The sequence below is a fragment of the Trachypithecus francoisi genome, unplaced genomic scaffold, assembly GCF_009764315.1.
Source record: "Trachypithecus francoisi isolate TF-2019V2 unplaced genomic scaffold, Tfra_2.0 Lachesis_group20, whole genome shotgun sequence".
In the NCBI taxonomy this organism is placed as follows: Eukaryota; Metazoa; Chordata; class Mammalia; order Primates; family Cercopithecidae; genus Trachypithecus; species Trachypithecus francoisi.
The window spans coordinates 60,479,984-60,496,396 of NW_022681466.1; the positions used below are offsets into that span (position 1 = coordinate 60,479,984).

At 43.9% G+C, this 16,413-nt stretch overlaps 1 protein-coding gene across 1 annotated transcript in view; it reads right to left on the reverse strand.

The window, feature by feature from the left end:
- DNAH9 (dynein axonemal heavy chain 9) overlaps window positions 1–16,413 on the reverse strand; it is a 386,382-nt gene that overhangs the window by 83,363 nt on the left and 286,606 nt on the right. The window contains exons 52-56 of the mRNA XM_033184520.1: window positions 15,564–15,752; window positions 12,475–12,710; window positions 6,860–6,982; window positions 5,658–5,862; window positions 3,279–3,443 (exon numbers count right to left, since the gene is read on the reverse strand). Of these exons, the coding sequence (XP_033040411.1) occupies window positions 3,279–3,443; window positions 5,658–5,862; window positions 6,860–6,982; window positions 12,475–12,710; window positions 15,564–15,752 (918 nt within the window). The remainder of the gene's footprint in view (window positions 1–3,278; window positions 3,444–5,657; window positions 5,863–6,859; window positions 6,983–12,474; window positions 12,711–15,563; window positions 15,753–16,413) is intronic.

Consider the following 16,413-nt stretch of genomic DNA (forward strand, 5'->3'; position numbering starts at 1 on the left):
GAAAGATTTCATGGAAATACAAAAAAAAGAGAAAAAAAAAGTATGACTCAAAAATGAACTAGAACACCAAGCAGTGGAAATCCAGTACAGTCTTCTTTTTCTTAATTTTTATGAAATAGTTCATGTGTAATTTCACAAAGATATCTTTCAATGGAATATTCTATTTTTAGAAAATTACTTTTTTTGTTTGTTTGAGACAAAGTCTCGCTCTTGTCCCCCAAGCTGGAGTCCAATGGCACAATCTTGGTTCACTGCAACCTCCGCCTCCTGGGTTCAAGCGATTCTCCTGCCTCAACCTGCCCAGTAGCTGGGATTACAGGTGCCTGCCACCACGCCCGACTAATTTTTGTATTTTTAGTAGAGATGGGGTTTCACCATTGTTGGCCAGGCTGGTCTCAAACTCCTGACCTCAGGTGATCCACCCACCTCGGCCTCCCAAAGTGCTGGCATTACAGGCGTGAGCCACCGCACCCGGCCAGAAAATTTCTTATGACAGGTAAAAATAAGAAATGAGACTTCAGGATCAGGAAAAGGGATTTCTGGTAGACTATGCCTCTAAATGCAAACCTCAATATGCTCTGCCCTTATGCTCCAAAATAGAGGAAAGTTATTGATAATTTGTGGGAGCACCACAGGAAAAGGCAATGATCCTTACTGAAGATGTTCTCATAATAAACAATTACAAACTGCAGGCGCATTACAAAAGGAAACAATTAGGAGACTCCTTTCTAAAACAAAAACAAAACCAACAACTCCCCAGAAACATTGACTGAACAACCTAAAACTCACTATTAACCATGTATGTTTTAGAGCAGTGGACACAAAAGGAAGCATAAAACATGGCCATTATGAAAAAGAACAGGCATATCTGGAAAAGAACTAGCTAGCACTTCTAAAAATAAGAGTATAGTTATTTAAATTTAAAAAGTGTTCGGTTTAAATAATAGACTGGAGCTGAAAAGAAAATCAGCAAACTAAAAGAGAAATCTCAGGAAATTGTGACAAAAGCCACTCAGAAAGAAACAGAGATGGAAAATATGTGAAAGAGGTTCATGATATGTGATGCCCATCAGGACATAGCCCAATTTTCCCAGCATGGTTTACACAGCCCTATACAATGGAAACTCAGGCCACCTTTCGTGCCTCATTGCCAGTGACCACTTCCAGTTCCCACCTCTTCTATGGTCCAGTTACACTCAAGGGAAGCCCCTCCTCCCTCTCACCCAACATGGGTTGAGTGTTCCTCCTTTGTGTGTTCACTGATCCCTGTGCTTTCTTGACCTCAACCCTCAGCCCTGTTTCATAACTGCCTGTTTACTTGTATTTCTTCCTCAGAGGGCCAGGCCCTAAAAGCCTAGGATTATGGCAAATTTCTTGCGTATCTCCAACTTTCACCATGGATCTTAGAATACAGTGGCCTTCAAGTAAGTATTCATGAGGTGAATAAATGAGAAAGAGAAAGAAGACAAAAAGAAAAGGAAAACAAAAGGAAAAAGAAAGCTTTATACAACCCTTGGCACACAGCAGGTACTCAATAAGTGTTCATTGGTTTTAAAGAAAAAGATAAAAAAAAAAAAGAGATGAAGAGGCGGGGAGAAGAGATCAGCATGCTGGATCCCATCCTCTGACCTACTCCCTCTATGTAAGCTGGGTCTGTCTCCCCATCTCTCTTATTCAGGGCAGTGGCAGATCAACCATAATTGCTTTACAAACTCTCATTCCCCCAACCAGAGACACAGAGGCCGTAGATAACTGGTAGTGGAACCTGGTGGTCACGTTCTCTCTCGCCTCTCCTCTGCCTCTGGGAACTTCCTGGGAGAAACAGCGCTGGTGGAAAACCTAGAGATCACCAAGCAGACTGCTGGTCTCTGGTTGGGGGAATGAGAGTTTGTAAAGCAATTATGGTAGATCTGCCACTGCCCTGGATAAGAGAGATGGGGAGACAGGCCCAACTTACATAGAGGGAGTAGGTCAGAGGATGGGATCCAGCATGCTGATCTCTTCTTTCTGGCTCTTCATCTCTTATTTTTTTTTAATCTTTTTCTTTAAAATCAATGAGCACTTTTTGAGTACCTGCTGTGTGTCAAGGGTTGTATGAAGCTTTCTTTTTCCTTTTGTTGTTTCTTTTCTTTTTGTCTTCTTTCTCTTCCTCATTTATTCGCCTCATGAATACTTACCTGAAGGCCACTGTATTCTAAGATCCATGATGAAAGTTGGAGATACAGCAAGAAATTTGCCATAATCCTAGGCTTTTAGGCCCTGGCCCTCTGAGGAAGAAATGCAAGTAAACAAGCACCAAGCCGAATGCTGTTGACCCAACATTCGGTTGACTCTTCCTCCTTTCAATCTCACCACTCCAACCTCAGCTGTCCATCATCCCAGAGTGGGTATGACCTGGTTTATCTGTCTTACCCATCATGGCTTTTCATATTTCCTACCTTGTCTCTACCTAGAATGAAGTCTTTCATATTTGGAGAAATCCCAATAATCTGGCAATAAGCATCTTCCCTCAAAGGTATATTGTTCCTGGACACTGTTACAGATATTCCTTGTCCTGCTCAGAGCCAATATCTCCAATGCTCTTCGGATCCAAGCGCAGGACTGAGACTGCAAAAGACCTTGTTGGAGGTTTGGTGGTATGCTGGGACAGAGCATGGGGTGGGCCCCTTTCCCATCACATCCCGTCTTCTAGTCCTCACAGCGGGGACCAAGGGCCTTCCAAACATTGTAAAATAAAGGCAGCTACACACAACAGGGCACTGCGTCATTGCTTCCCAGGATGATACAGTTTTTGAGAGCTGAGTTTCCTAGGAAGTCATTGAGGTTTTCTCATTAGGATCAGACTTGTGAGAGTCTGCGGTCTGGTGGGTTTTGTCAGGCTGCCATCATGCCCAAACCAGTCAGCTTTTACAACAATGCAATTCCTTAGCTTCAGGGCAACTCCACACACTATCTGAGGTATCCATTTTGAGCGAATATTCCCTGCACAGAATACTAGGCCCTGCAAAGCCTTAAGTGTCCATCAAATGTGGATGGAGTTGAGACATCCAAAGTATTTTCCAGAAGGTGGGAACTACATAATACAAGATGTATGGGGTAGTCACTTCTGGAATCCTGCCTAGGTAGACTTTCTAGAAGAACCTTGCTGAGACAGAAAAGCCATGTGTGACTTGGACTTCTTTTTTTTCTAAAAGTAAGACTCATTATCTAAGAGGAGAGAAAATTGGAGGAGGACTCCAGCCTAGGCTGCCTTCCCCGACTAGCCAGAGGAGTTTTACCTTTTTCTCAACTTCGGCAGCAGTCTGCTTGGTGATCTCTAGGTTTTCCACCAGTGCTGTTTCTCCCAGGAAGTTCCCAGAGGCGGAGGAGAGGCGAGAGAGGAGACTGTCTTCCAACGTTTTCAGGGTAATTTTGAATCCATTCTGCTGCTTTGTGAGATTGGACTGCAAATATCAAGCCAGAGACAGTTAGGTGCAGATGCCCAGGGCATCCTGCTCTAAGGGTATGCCTGAATAGGGCCAAAGTCCCTTGCCTTAAAGATGGTAAACTGGAGGCAGAATGGCAAAGAGCTTCAGACCATGAGCAGGAGACAAGCAGAGGAGTCAAAATTGGTGCCCAACAGTACAATATTCTGGACACATGACCTTGAGCCAGTTTACCCTCTTTACTCCTCTGTAATCCCAGTCCCCAGTTGTAGGCTTTCTGTGCTATGCTTAATGCACAATGGGCAACACACTGCATTATCAGCGTTCACTAAACGGAGTTTATTTCTGTGACTGGAGGGTTAGGGTCCAGTTTTAGTTCTCTGGAGAGTTCTCTCTATTACCAATTTACTTTAAAGAACAACTCTCCTATGGCTTACTTTGAAAAAAAATCAGCAGAATCCGTCTTCCAGTTTAGACTGTGTAAAACCTTCCTCGAGGCTGGAGTGGGGTGCTGGTATCCAAGCGGATCTCATCCCACCCTCCCTTTCTGCTCCGTATCCTAAAGCACTAACTTCAGGCAGTTGTAGTGTCTTTGCCCTTGTACAGCCTTTGGATCTGTGGGAAGAACAACCTTCCTGTTGGAGGTTCCAGCCACAGCCACCCTGACCTTTCTTCTGTTTCTTAAAACCACATATCTTGATCCTGCCTTAAGACCAGGATTTGCTGTTCTCTGTGCTGGGAATGTTCTATGCCCAGAGGCTTTACAATTATTTAGGAATTAGCTCAGATGCCAACTCCTCACAGAATCTTTTTCTGACCACCACTGTTCAAATTTGCCCTCTGGCTTTCCAGTATTACCCTGTTTTACTTTCTTAAAAATTCTTATTGCTATCTGAATGGCATTGTTCATTTGTTTACATTGCTGTTTTCTGTGTTCCTCCACTAGAGTGTAGATTCCACGAAGGCTGGGACATGGTTTTCTTTGTTCACTGCTGAATCCTCCATACTTCAAATCCTGCCTGTTACAGGGTTGGTGCTCCCAAGGTGTCTGTTCAATGAATAAATGATTGCAGGAAGTGAAGTCCCAGGGAGCCCTGAACTCAAGCTCTCATGCACTGGAATTCCACCCCCCAACCCCACATATTATATAATCTAACCACATTTAAAGAGACGACAAAAAGCATGTTATCTGCTATGGATTGAATTGTGTTGTCCTAAAAGTCCTATGCTGAAGCCTTAACTCCCCACGTGACTATATTGGAGATGTGGCCTTTAAGGAGGTAATTAAAGTTAAATGAGGTCATTAGGGTAGAGCCATGGGTTGATGGGATTAGTGCCCTTATAAAAAGAGATACCAGGAAGGTTTCTCTATTTCTTTATGTGCAAAGAAGAGGTCATGTGAGGTCATAGTGAGAAGGCCACTGCCTCCAAGGCAGGAAAAGAGGCCTCACCAGAAACCAACGTGATCGCAGACTTTCAACTTCCAGAATTATAGGAGAACAAACATCTGTTATTTAAGCCACCCCATTTATGGTTTTTGTTATGGCAGCCCAAGCTGACTAAGACATGACCCTAAAATAGTTGGACCTATTTCAGTTACCCTTGTAGAATTTCACTCCACTTAGTTCTGGCACGTGGACCTGTGTGATCAGTGGCACTCATGTTCATGCCAGGCTCTGCTCTTGGTCATAGGACTGTCCAGTCTCCAAGCCATTTTTTTATTTTCTTTTTTTTGAGAAGGAATCTCACTCTGTTGCCAGGCTGGAGTGCAGTGGCATGATCCTGGCTCACTGCAACCTCCGCCTCCAGGGTTCAAGAGGTTCTTCTGCCTCAGCTTCCTGAGTAGCTGGGACTACAGGCTAGTGCCACCATGCCCAGCTAATTTTTGTTTTTGTTTTTTTAGTAGAGATGGGGTTTCACCATGTCGGCCAGGCTGGTCTCGAACTCCTGACGTCATGATCCATCCACCTTGGCCTCCCAAAGTGCTGGGATGACAGGCATTAGCCACCATGCCTGTCCTTCAAACTGTTTTTGCTTCTGTTCCTCAGCTCACCCATCCTTCTTTTCCCAGTATGGTGTTCCCAGGTTGCTACATGGGGTCGGCACTCTTCCAGGGTCTAGCAGAACCCACCTGATTCAACTCAGGAAAAACAGCCCCCCTCCGCAACCTCTCCCAGAGTGGAGTACACTGAAGGCTCTAGTAGCAGAGTGTTTTCTCCCTCCTGTCCTCACCTTCAGCTGCTCCAGGTCTGGCCTCTCCATGCTGACCACAGCAGCCAGCAACTGGTCCTCCAGGCCATCCCTGGTCACGGTGAAGTTGATCAGGGTGGCCTGAGCCTGCAGCTCGGGCTGGTAGTGAGGATTAGCCAGCTTGGTGTGGAGGATGAGCCGGAACTTGGGATTGTATTCACATTCTTTGTCTCCAATTTTAATGAATCTGGAACATAAATGCTCACGTGAAGGTGAGGTGCCTTCCTGCAAAATTTGGTCGGGGTCAGAATTTGAGATTTTTTTTTCAAACAATATTGCCATATTCAGATGGATTCCTCCTGAGTATGTCTAGGATGAGCCCTGGGATTCTTTTTTGCACTAATGTGGGGAACAGGAGCCGAGGGGGACACATGGTTTCCCATGGCCGCCATGTTTGGTTCTGCACTGTGTAACTCTAGGGAGAGCCATGCCTGTTGTGTCAACATTAGGAACAATTTCCAGCAGATGGCAGTGAAGTGTCTGGAGGAAGGTGAGCCACCTTGTGGTTTCCACAAAGGTGCTTTATAGGCCAGCAATAGGGCTTACTTTTCCTCGTGGCTGACAGGGGAATGACATCTATGGGTGAAAATGATTAAGCAAGTGAGCACAACTTGAGGACTGCAAAGGCAACGGTGGCACCGGCAGTGGGTGAGGTTCCTGAGTCAAGCACTCCTTCATGGTAATTACTCTGCCCCTCATACGAACCCATTGTATGTCTTTTTCCTCTCTTTTCCTCTCAACACCACCCCCTGCTTTGCCTTATGCTTGCTAAGCTCTTATCCTGAGCCAGCACTCAAACTAGCAGAGACTCATTAAATTGACAAGGAACCAAGTTGTCAGAATTCAGACGACTGGCTTGTATAAGATGCTTATACTTAAAAGTCAGTCTGCTTTTTGACCAATTTCCTTCTCAAGTTTCTCCAAAATTGTGCACTGTGGCCATTTAGAATGAAGTCAGTTGGGACGTTGGCTGATGGAAGCAAAGTTTTTCCAGGAAACTTTCTCTAGGAGACAAAGGTCACTAAATAGACCTCTGCTGGAAGAAAGAAAGGTGGATGTGCTGCAGGGAGCTACTCGACATGAACTGAAGGAGGAAATTCCAGGAAGAGCAGACCTCTTCATGATTCTAACCGGGGCCAAGAACCAGCTCCCCACAAAGGGTCAGCGACACAGCTGAGTCTTACCGTCCTTTTTTAATGACTTCTCTCCCAAGCAGAGGTCCCAGAACAGGATCAATGGACTCCTCTAGGTTTTCAATCAGCACCACAGCTCCAGCTTCCAGGGCCTGCTCTATGATTTGAAGGTAGCTGGGGAAGCAAGTATGAGTCCGGGAGTATGAGCCCGTGGCAAGCTATGGAGTCGACAATTTAATGAGACTAGTGTGACCTCTAAGACATGGTGATATAGTTGGCGGCACAGCTATTTGGAATGTTTTCAATGACCACATTTTTTCCCTATGTAAAGTGAGATTTATGTGATTATATACACTTTTAGAAATACGGAGAAATTATAAAATACAAAAAAGATAATGAAAACCATAATCTGTCTTTAACATTTTGGTGTATACTGTGTATATCTGAACACATTATATTGTCAAGTTTAGCTTTGATAGTATTAGATTCATATGGTGGTTTTGTTTTATAACCTGTTTTTTTTACATGAAATATATTGTAATCATTTCACCATGTCATTAAATAGCCTTCCAGGTAATTTTAAATGACTGGGTATTAGGCCACATTGATATACCTTAATTTATCAATCAATTAACAAAGATCTAGGTTACTTTTAACTTTTCAGTGTTATGTAGAGTTTAATAAATATGTAAATAGGTTGATTTTCTTAAAGTCAATTTATAAGTCAATTATAGTCAATTATAAGTTGAGGCTGCAGGGATATAATAAATTCAAATGAAGAACAACAATAAAACTTTATGAAACTCAACAAAAGATCTTAAAGTTAACCTCAAAGAATACAGTGAGGCTGGCAAGGAGAAAACCAGTAACGAAGAAGAGGAAGGACTCATTATCTAACACTAAATATTTTGTATATTTCAACAATATAGATGTGTAGAAAGAAGGCTTAAAGGACAGCATATACCAACAAGTTAGCAGTGTTTTTGAAAGATGAATTATAGAAGTTTCTATTTCTTTGTTTTTTATGGTAACTCCTACCCCACCCTCTCATTTTTCTTTACAGTGATGATATATTACTTTTTAATGAGAAATACCACAAAAAATGTTACTAAATATAAAAGTAAATAAGAGCTGGTGTAGTATTAGATAAACAGAAAAGAATAATGACCCTATTTAATAAAATAATTTAATATATAGTAAAATGACATCTCTAATTAATTGAGGAAAGAATGGACAATTTCATAGATGGTATTGAAACAATAGCTACCCGCTTGGAAAATTAGTCTGTACCACATATAGTAGCTTAAACTATATTTAAATTGATGGCATTTCCATGTAAAAAGGAAAACTCAAAAAACTTAAAAATGGGCCAGGCCTGGTGGCTCATGCCTGTAATCCCAGAACTTTGGGAGGCCAAGGTAGGATGATTGCTTGAGGCCAGGAGTTTGAGACCAGCCTGGGCAATAAAGTGAGACACCCTCTCTATAAAAATACAAAAATTAGCAGGGTGTGGTGTTGCGTGACTGTAATTCCAGCTACTTGGGAGGCTAAGGCGGAAGGACTGCTTGAACCCCAGAGGTCGAGGCTGCAGGGAACCATGATTTCACCACTGTACTCCAGCCTGGGTGACAGAGTAAGACCCTGTCTTAAAAAACAACAACAACAACAACAAAAAACTAAAGACTAAAAATGTAGGTGAACATTTTTAAAATTCTTGGAGAGGAAAGACTCCTCTAGTCATCATTTATAGAATAAATGGCTGACAAATCTGATCAAATAAAAAAACTAAAATAAAATGAACTGTAGTATGTAAAACCTCACAAAAGTAAATTAAAAGACAAATGAGATGAACACATTTGCATTCATATGAAGAAAGAAGACTATACATATTACATATAATGCAACATTTGTATTCAAATAACATACAACAAATCTAGAAAACCATTCAACAGGAAAGTAGTTAATGGACATGAACTAAGAATTAATTGAACATATTTATTAAGGGCCTGCAATGCATTAGGCAGTGTTTTAGACACTAGGGACACATCAATGAGCAAAAAGAACATACACCTGTCTAAAATACACTGTTAGTCAGCTGGAAAAGAATATTTTAATTAAAGTTTTGGGAGAAGGCCAGGGTTGGATTACTATGTGACTGAAGATGCAAATAAAAATATATCATATTGGCCCGGAGCAGTGGTTCACATCTGTAACCCCAGCACTTTGGAAGGCTGAGGCAGGCGGATCACCTGAGGTCAGGAGTTCGAGACCACTGGGCAATATGGTGAAACCCTGTCTCTACTAAAAATACAAAATTCAGCCAGGCATAGTGGCACACGCCTGTGATCCCAGCTACTCGGGAGGCTGAGGCGGGAGAATTGCTTCAACCCAGGAGGTGGAGGTTGCAGTGAGCCAAGATAGGGCCACTATATTTATATATATCACATTATGCCTTGGCATTCACTTCTCAACAAAGTTTGCTCTATAACATGGATGCACTATAATATTTAATATTTGGTTTTGTTAACTATTATTTTTAACATCATATGTTCAATTTGAACAACCCCGAGTGATCTGGACCTCAGTGCAAGCATGCTTGGGACATGTGGCCAGAGCAGCAAAGCTCACTTTGAGTGGCTGTTTGCTGGAGTGGATAAATCTTAGGTTTCTACGTGAGGATGACCTGCATCAAATAGTGCCTCCATTACTTTTTTTTTTTTTTTGAGACGCAGTTTCCACTCTTGTCCCCCAGGCTGGAGTACAATGGCACGATCTCGGCTCACTGCAACCTCCGCCTCCTGGATTACAGCGATTCTCCTGCCTCAGCTTCCCGAGTAGCTGGGACTGCAAGCACCTGCCACCATGTCCAGCTAATTCTTGTATTTTTAGTAGAGACAGGGTTTCACCATGTTAGCCAGGCTGGTCTTGAATTCCTGACCTCAAGCGATCTGCCCACCTCGGCCTCCCAAAGTGCTAGGATTACAGGCTTGACCACTGTGCCCAGCTGCCTCTATTACTTTTTTTTTTTTTTTTTGAGACAGAGTCTCACTCTGTCGCCCAGGCTGGAGTGCAGTGGCCAGATCTCAGCTCACTGCAAGCTCCGCCTCCCGGTACATGACATTCTCCTGCCCCAGCCCCCCGAATAGCTAGGACTACAGGCGCCCGCTGCCACGCATGGCCGATTTTTTTGCCTTTTTTTTTTTTTTTTTGAGACGGAGTCTGGCTCTGTCGCCCAGGCTGGAGTGCAGTGGCCAGATCTCAGCTCACTGCAAGCTCCGCCTCCCGGGTTCACGCTATTCTCCTGCCTCAGCCTCCCGAGTAGCTGGAACTACAGGCGCCGCCACCTCGCCCGGTTAGTTTTTTTTTTGTATTTTTTTTTTAGTAGAGACGGGGTTTCACCGCGTTAGCCAGGATGGTCTCGATCTCCTGACCTCGTGATCCACCCGTCTCGGCCTCCCAAAGTGCTGGGATTACAGGCTTGAGCCACCGCGCCCAGCCATTTTTTTGCATTTTTAGTAGAGACGGGGTTTCACCGTGTTCGCCAGGATGGTGTCGATCTTCTGACCTCGTGATCCGCCCGTCTCAGCCTCCCGAAGTGCTGGGATTACAGGCGTGAGCCGCCGCTCCCGGCCGCCTCCATTACTTTTTAAACAAATTTATTAATTAATATATTTAAATTGTGGTAAAATACACATAACGTATAATGTGTGTCATCTTAATGTGTACAGTTCCGTGGCTTTAAGTACACTGTTGTGCATCCATCACCATCATCCATTCACAGAACTGTTCTTGCGAAACTGAAACTGGCTGGGCGCGGTGGCACACGCCTGTAATCCAGCTCTTTGGGAGGCTGAGGCGGGCAGATCACAAGATCAGAAGTTCGAGACCAGCCTGGCCAACATAGTGAAACCCGTCTCTACCAAAAATACAAAAAAGAAAAAAAATTAGCTGGGTGTGGTGGTGGGCGCCTGCAGTCCCAGCTACTCAGCAAGCTGAACCAGGAGAATCACTGGCTTGAACCTGGGAGGCGGAGGTTGCAGTGAGCTGAGATGGCACCACTGCACTCCAGCCTGGGTGACGGAGTGAGACTCTGTCTCAAAAACAAACAAACAAACAAACAAATAAAAACAAAACCAAACCTGAAACTCTGTACCTGTGAAACACTAACTCTCCGTTCCCCTCTCCCTCCCACTCCCTAGCAAACACCATTCTACTTTCTGTCTCAATGAATTTGACTACCCTGGTTACCTTGGATGAGAGGAATCATACCACATTTGTCTTTATGTCACCGGCTTATTTTACTCTGCATTACACTTTAAAGATTCATCCATGTTGTGGCATGTGTCAGAATTGTTTCCCCCCCTTTTTTTTTTTAACTTCAATTTTATTTTATTTAAATTTTTTTCTTTGAAAACTTTTTTACTTTTAATTTTTGTGGGTACATGGGTGCATATACTTATGGGGTACATAAGCTATTTTGATACAGGGATGCATAATAATCACGTTATGGTAAACGGGGTCTCCATGTCCTCAAGCATTTCTCCTTTGTATCACAATCTAATTATACTCTTTTAAGAATTGTTTTCCTTTTAAGGCAATAATATTTTGTGGCATTTGTACATCACATTTTGTTTATCCATTTTTCTGTCAGTGAACACCTGGGTTCCCTTCACCTTTTGTCTATTATGAATAACGCTGCTATAAACACAAGTGCAAAATTTCCATCACTTTTAAAATGGCATACTCCCCGGGGAAATTACCTAACTTCTGTGAACCTCTGCTTCCTCGGACGTGCAATGGAACCAATAACTTTACTGGTTATTAACTAATTGGTTACTTGCCTTATTAACTATGTGGATTAAGGATGGCATTTGAGATAAAACCCCTAACACGAAGACTAACGCATATCAACCTCTTAACGAATGATGTCTGCCTCACTGCCTCTTCCCCATTGCCCCATCCTGTTTCCCCAGGTGTCCTGATGACACAGAACAGGATGAGGACTGAAACCGCAAGGCTAAAATGAAGGGAGGCATGAGGGATGCCGAGTCCCAAGCCACTGAAGCCTGGTGGGTGCTGGCCAGACATTCTCTGTGCCATTCCAGTCCCTTCACGTGGTAACTTTCCCACAGGGAAGTACAAAGCCACATGGCAGGTACCAAGGGCTCTGAAGGTTTTGTAACTAACTCAGCTGCTCCACGGGACCTACTGAAATGTCAAGTTGTGCCTCAGGAGGGCAGTTTTGTTAGTTCTACATGGTTCTAGGGCAGAGGGAGAAATAATGGGTAGAGAGATAAGGGAGGCAACTTTTGGCTAAGGGTGAGGAAGACTTTATAAAGCACAGAGCTATGTGACAATGGGATGTGAAGTTTGGGGAGGAAGTGTTTAAGGGGCAATGAGAGGATAAGCTCCAGGGATGGTGAAGAAAGGACCCCAGAATGGGTCAAGAGGTTGTGGTACATAATTTCTCATGTGGATGAAAAGCAAAGACGTAGTACCCAGGCATCCTTCATTGAGATGATTGCTAAAATGGGAGGAGAAACATGAGAAGCCTGATGGAGACCAGGTGTGTACAAACCATTCACTGGAGCTTAAAATCTGCTCATGATCTATACATTTTCCTGCACAAATGGCTAAAGTGAGAACTTTTGTGCTCAACCACTTACCCTTTCTGGCCAATCTGTGTGACCTGGAGATCTTCACCATATTTATTCTTGATCCATTTGATGCCTTGTAGCTGAGGGTCAACCATGAGTGGCCAGCGCTCACAGTTGAGGAGGATGGTGGCATTCTCCACGGACATGCGGTCGGCTGGGAGGCCCTCGTTCTGCCAGGCAGCCACGTCAGCATCGTCCATCAGCATCCTCAGGGGATCCAGGGTCGGGGTGACAGGAACGGGAGTCTGGTGAAGAAGAAACGCCAACCCACGCTCAGAACAGAAGCAGACATTCTCAGCTGGGTTGAATACATGGTTACTCACCAAATGACACAACTCCTTTAAAAGCAAGATCAACATCCCGCTGAAGAATGCTTTTCTGGCTGTGTGATTATTTCTGGAAGCAGGTTCTATTAAAGTCCTGATAGCTTTTTTGTTTTTTTTTTCTCTCCATGGATGTACAACTGCAGAAATTCAGCTCGCATGAATGATACTTTGTTTTGTGGTATCTTTACCCAAGTCAAGTTTCTACTAGATTATCTGTATTTTAATCTATGACATCCTACACACTCTCACCCATGTTAACAATGTTATTTCTCTGCTATATGTCTGTGTTTCTTGTGCATGCTCCATGAACCAGCACCAGGTCCCATGCCTAGTGGGTTTGCTCCAGTCTGTACTAGCCGGCACAAACCACTCTTTCCACTCATCTGTTTCACCAGCTTGCAAGAGGCTGGATGGGTTTTCTTTTCCTCTTCCCCAAACACCCCATTCACCTGCAGGACTCTTTCTTGCAAACCTGCCTGCTGGTGCCTGTGGGAAGCTGGTGAGTATTTTCAGTCTGAGAACTTGCCTGGACCTCTCTTATGCCCCTTCAGGGCTCCTATGTGTGCCCTAGACACTGCTTTCTGAATTTTTTTTTTTTTTTTTTTGAGATGGAGTTTGGAGTTTCGCTCCATCACACAGGCTGGAGTGCAGTGGTGTGATCTCAGCTCCCTGAAAACTCCGGCTCCTGGGTTCAAGTGATTCTCCTGCCTCAGCCTCCCAGGTAGCTGGGATAACAGGTGCCCGGCACCACACCAAGCTAATTTTTGTGTTTTTAGTAGAGACGAGGTTTCACCGTGTTGGACAGGCTGGTCTCGAACTCCCGATCTCAGGTGATCCACCCTGCCTTGGCCTCCCAAAGTATTGGGATTACAGGCGTGACCCCACCGTGCTGGGCTCACTTAATTTTTTTATAGGCAATCTTTTTCGTTGATGACCCCTACATATATTTTTAAATTAAGGTAACATTCACACAAAATAAATTAACCATTTTAAAGTGCACAATTCAGTGGCATTTAGTCTATTCATAACATTATGCAGCCATCAGCTCTACTTCCAAAACATTTCATCTCCCCCATATCCCATACTCATTCAACAGCATCCCCGATTTCTCTCTACCCCCAGCTCATGGAAACTATGAGTATGTTTTCTGTCCCCTTGGATTTTCTTCTTCTGGATATTTTACTGTAAATGAATCCTACAGTGTGTGACCTTTTGTGTCTGGCTACTTTCACTTAGCATAATGCTTTCGAGGTTTAGACAAATACCCTTTTAACCCCTTCATCTCACTCCTCTCTGAAGTTTGTTTTGCCCAGTTATCCCAAGGAAATCTCTCCAAACCATCTCCCATCCTCTTAATTGTATGTACTAAGGGCACAAATGGCTGGTACTATAGTATCCAGCAAACGTCTGAAGGGAAATCTGCCCCTTGGGGATTCTTATCTGGGACCAGAAATGTGTTCCAATATATTTTTTCCCTTTGTAACCTCATGCATTCTATTTGATGTGCTCAAAAACATTATTCTGAGAAGGAATCCGTAGGCCTCACCAGACTGCCAAAGACGTCCATGACACAAGAAAGCTTAAGAACCCAAACAAAGCCAGAAAAATTCTCACTAAGCTGCTACTAAGCTCTTCATCTTCATTCACTCAGTTAATGATGGTTCCTTCAACAATTTCCTTTTTCCGAAAGTGTTTAGGATGAGTAAAATAACTGCTTTATTTTTTGTTTATTTGCTAGCACTGTAACATTTTTAAAACTACTGTTCCACTAATTGTCAGGTGAGCAGGGTTTTATGAGCTGATCTGAGAAAACAATCATCAAGATAGTTTTTGTTCTAAGGTTCTACTTACAAATAGATTTGGAATGCAGCTTTTACCTTACGTTGTGAAATTTGGGGCTGACTTTCACCCTAGCTGACTTTTATGAGCCTAATCTCCTCAAGTGGACTGTGAACTTGCCAAAGGTATCCCGGTCTTGAACATTTTGTGTGCCCCCTGTATAGTGGAGTGCTAGGACATGCTAAATACATAGTGAGTATTTGTGGGTTGCTATGAGTGATGTGAAAGTGCCAAGAAAGTATTAGGACTTCTTCTGATGCTTGGGTCCAGGTACAACTTTGAATCCCCTTTAACGGGAAACCAGTATTTCTCCACTTTGTTACGTTGCAGGGAGTGGGGGGTGGGTGATGTAAAGGGATCGGTTGGGAGTAACATCCACCTAGCCACACGAAGAGGACTAGCTGCACAGCCCACATAAGAAGCATGTGAGCAGCTGTTCAAGGGATCATGCAGGATGGAAGCAGAACAAAAGATATCTGTGAGTCATTGGCACAAGCTGTGTAGCTTTGGGGCCCAGTAACAAGGTGCAAGGTAGGATCTGGGAAAGTGAACTTTCCCTGACTGCTCCTATGAAGTTTGACCCTGGAGTGGGGAGATCAGAGACAAAAATGTTTTGTTTTGTTTTTTTTCCTATCTCCCAGGTTTCATATCTTTAAGGATTGCTAGGAGACAGCCTGCAGGGAAGAGGACTAGTGTTCCCATGGAGGACTGCATTCAGAGGAGACGTGCTGCCCCCAGGTGGCCTGGAGGGCAGTGGGCAGCAATGCAAGGCAGTGTGGAAGGACACGGGTATGCAGGTTTCACACCTGGTGCTCAGAGGGTGGTGGGGGTGAGTGTGCAGGAGGACACCAGGGGATGTGAATTATGACTGTGATGTCTTCCCATTAGTGCCCAGAGGCTGATGTGGTCGGGAGAAATTCAGGCCATACGTACTTTCAGCTGGCTCAGGTAGGGCCTCCAAGTCCCATCCAAGAGGCTCTGCCGATATTTCTTTGTGAAGAAGCCAAGGTAGGAAATGAAAGCCGTTATAAGTAAAATGTCTCCACATAACGTCCTTTCCTGCTGTTTGAAATTCTGCACGGCTTCTGCCCACCTCACGTTTTCAGAAGCGAGTCCTCCAACCTACCATTTCAAAAGCCAGAGAGGAGAGGAGGCTTGTTACACAGCAGGTCATAGAGTCATGATTCCATCATGGAGAGCGCCCACTGCACGCTTCATAGCAGGAAGAGGCAGAACATCACTTACATGGCCCTTTCCATCGATGGGGATTTGTGCTGCCTGCAGCAAAGCTTTCAGTACACAAGCCCCATTCTGTGTCATGCATCATATGAGCCATAGAAAGATGACAGGTTTGACTCTGCTTTATGTGTGGAGACTGATACCACTCAATCAAAGGGTTGTTGAGAGGATGAAATATAATCATGTATGATTATTATTTAGCACAATACCTGGTCTGTGGAATGTTAGAAAATTAGCCACTTCTTTCTCCTTTCCAAATGATGGGGAAATGAACATAAACAAAATCAAGTCCGTGCACCATAAATAATTCACAGCGGGTGAGGAGACAGATGTGCTAACTGAGACACAGAGAAGCATGGTAAGGTCATGGGTGTGTACAAAGTCCTGACCCCCTAGCCCTCTTTGGGTTGGTACAGTCTCCCTGGGAGGAGAGTCATCCTTTCTACAGACGACTGTTAGTGGTATGGCGGAGCTTTGCTTCTGCATTAGGACTCACCCTTTATTTTTTCTTTGAATGATAACATCACAGAACATCAGAGCCTGG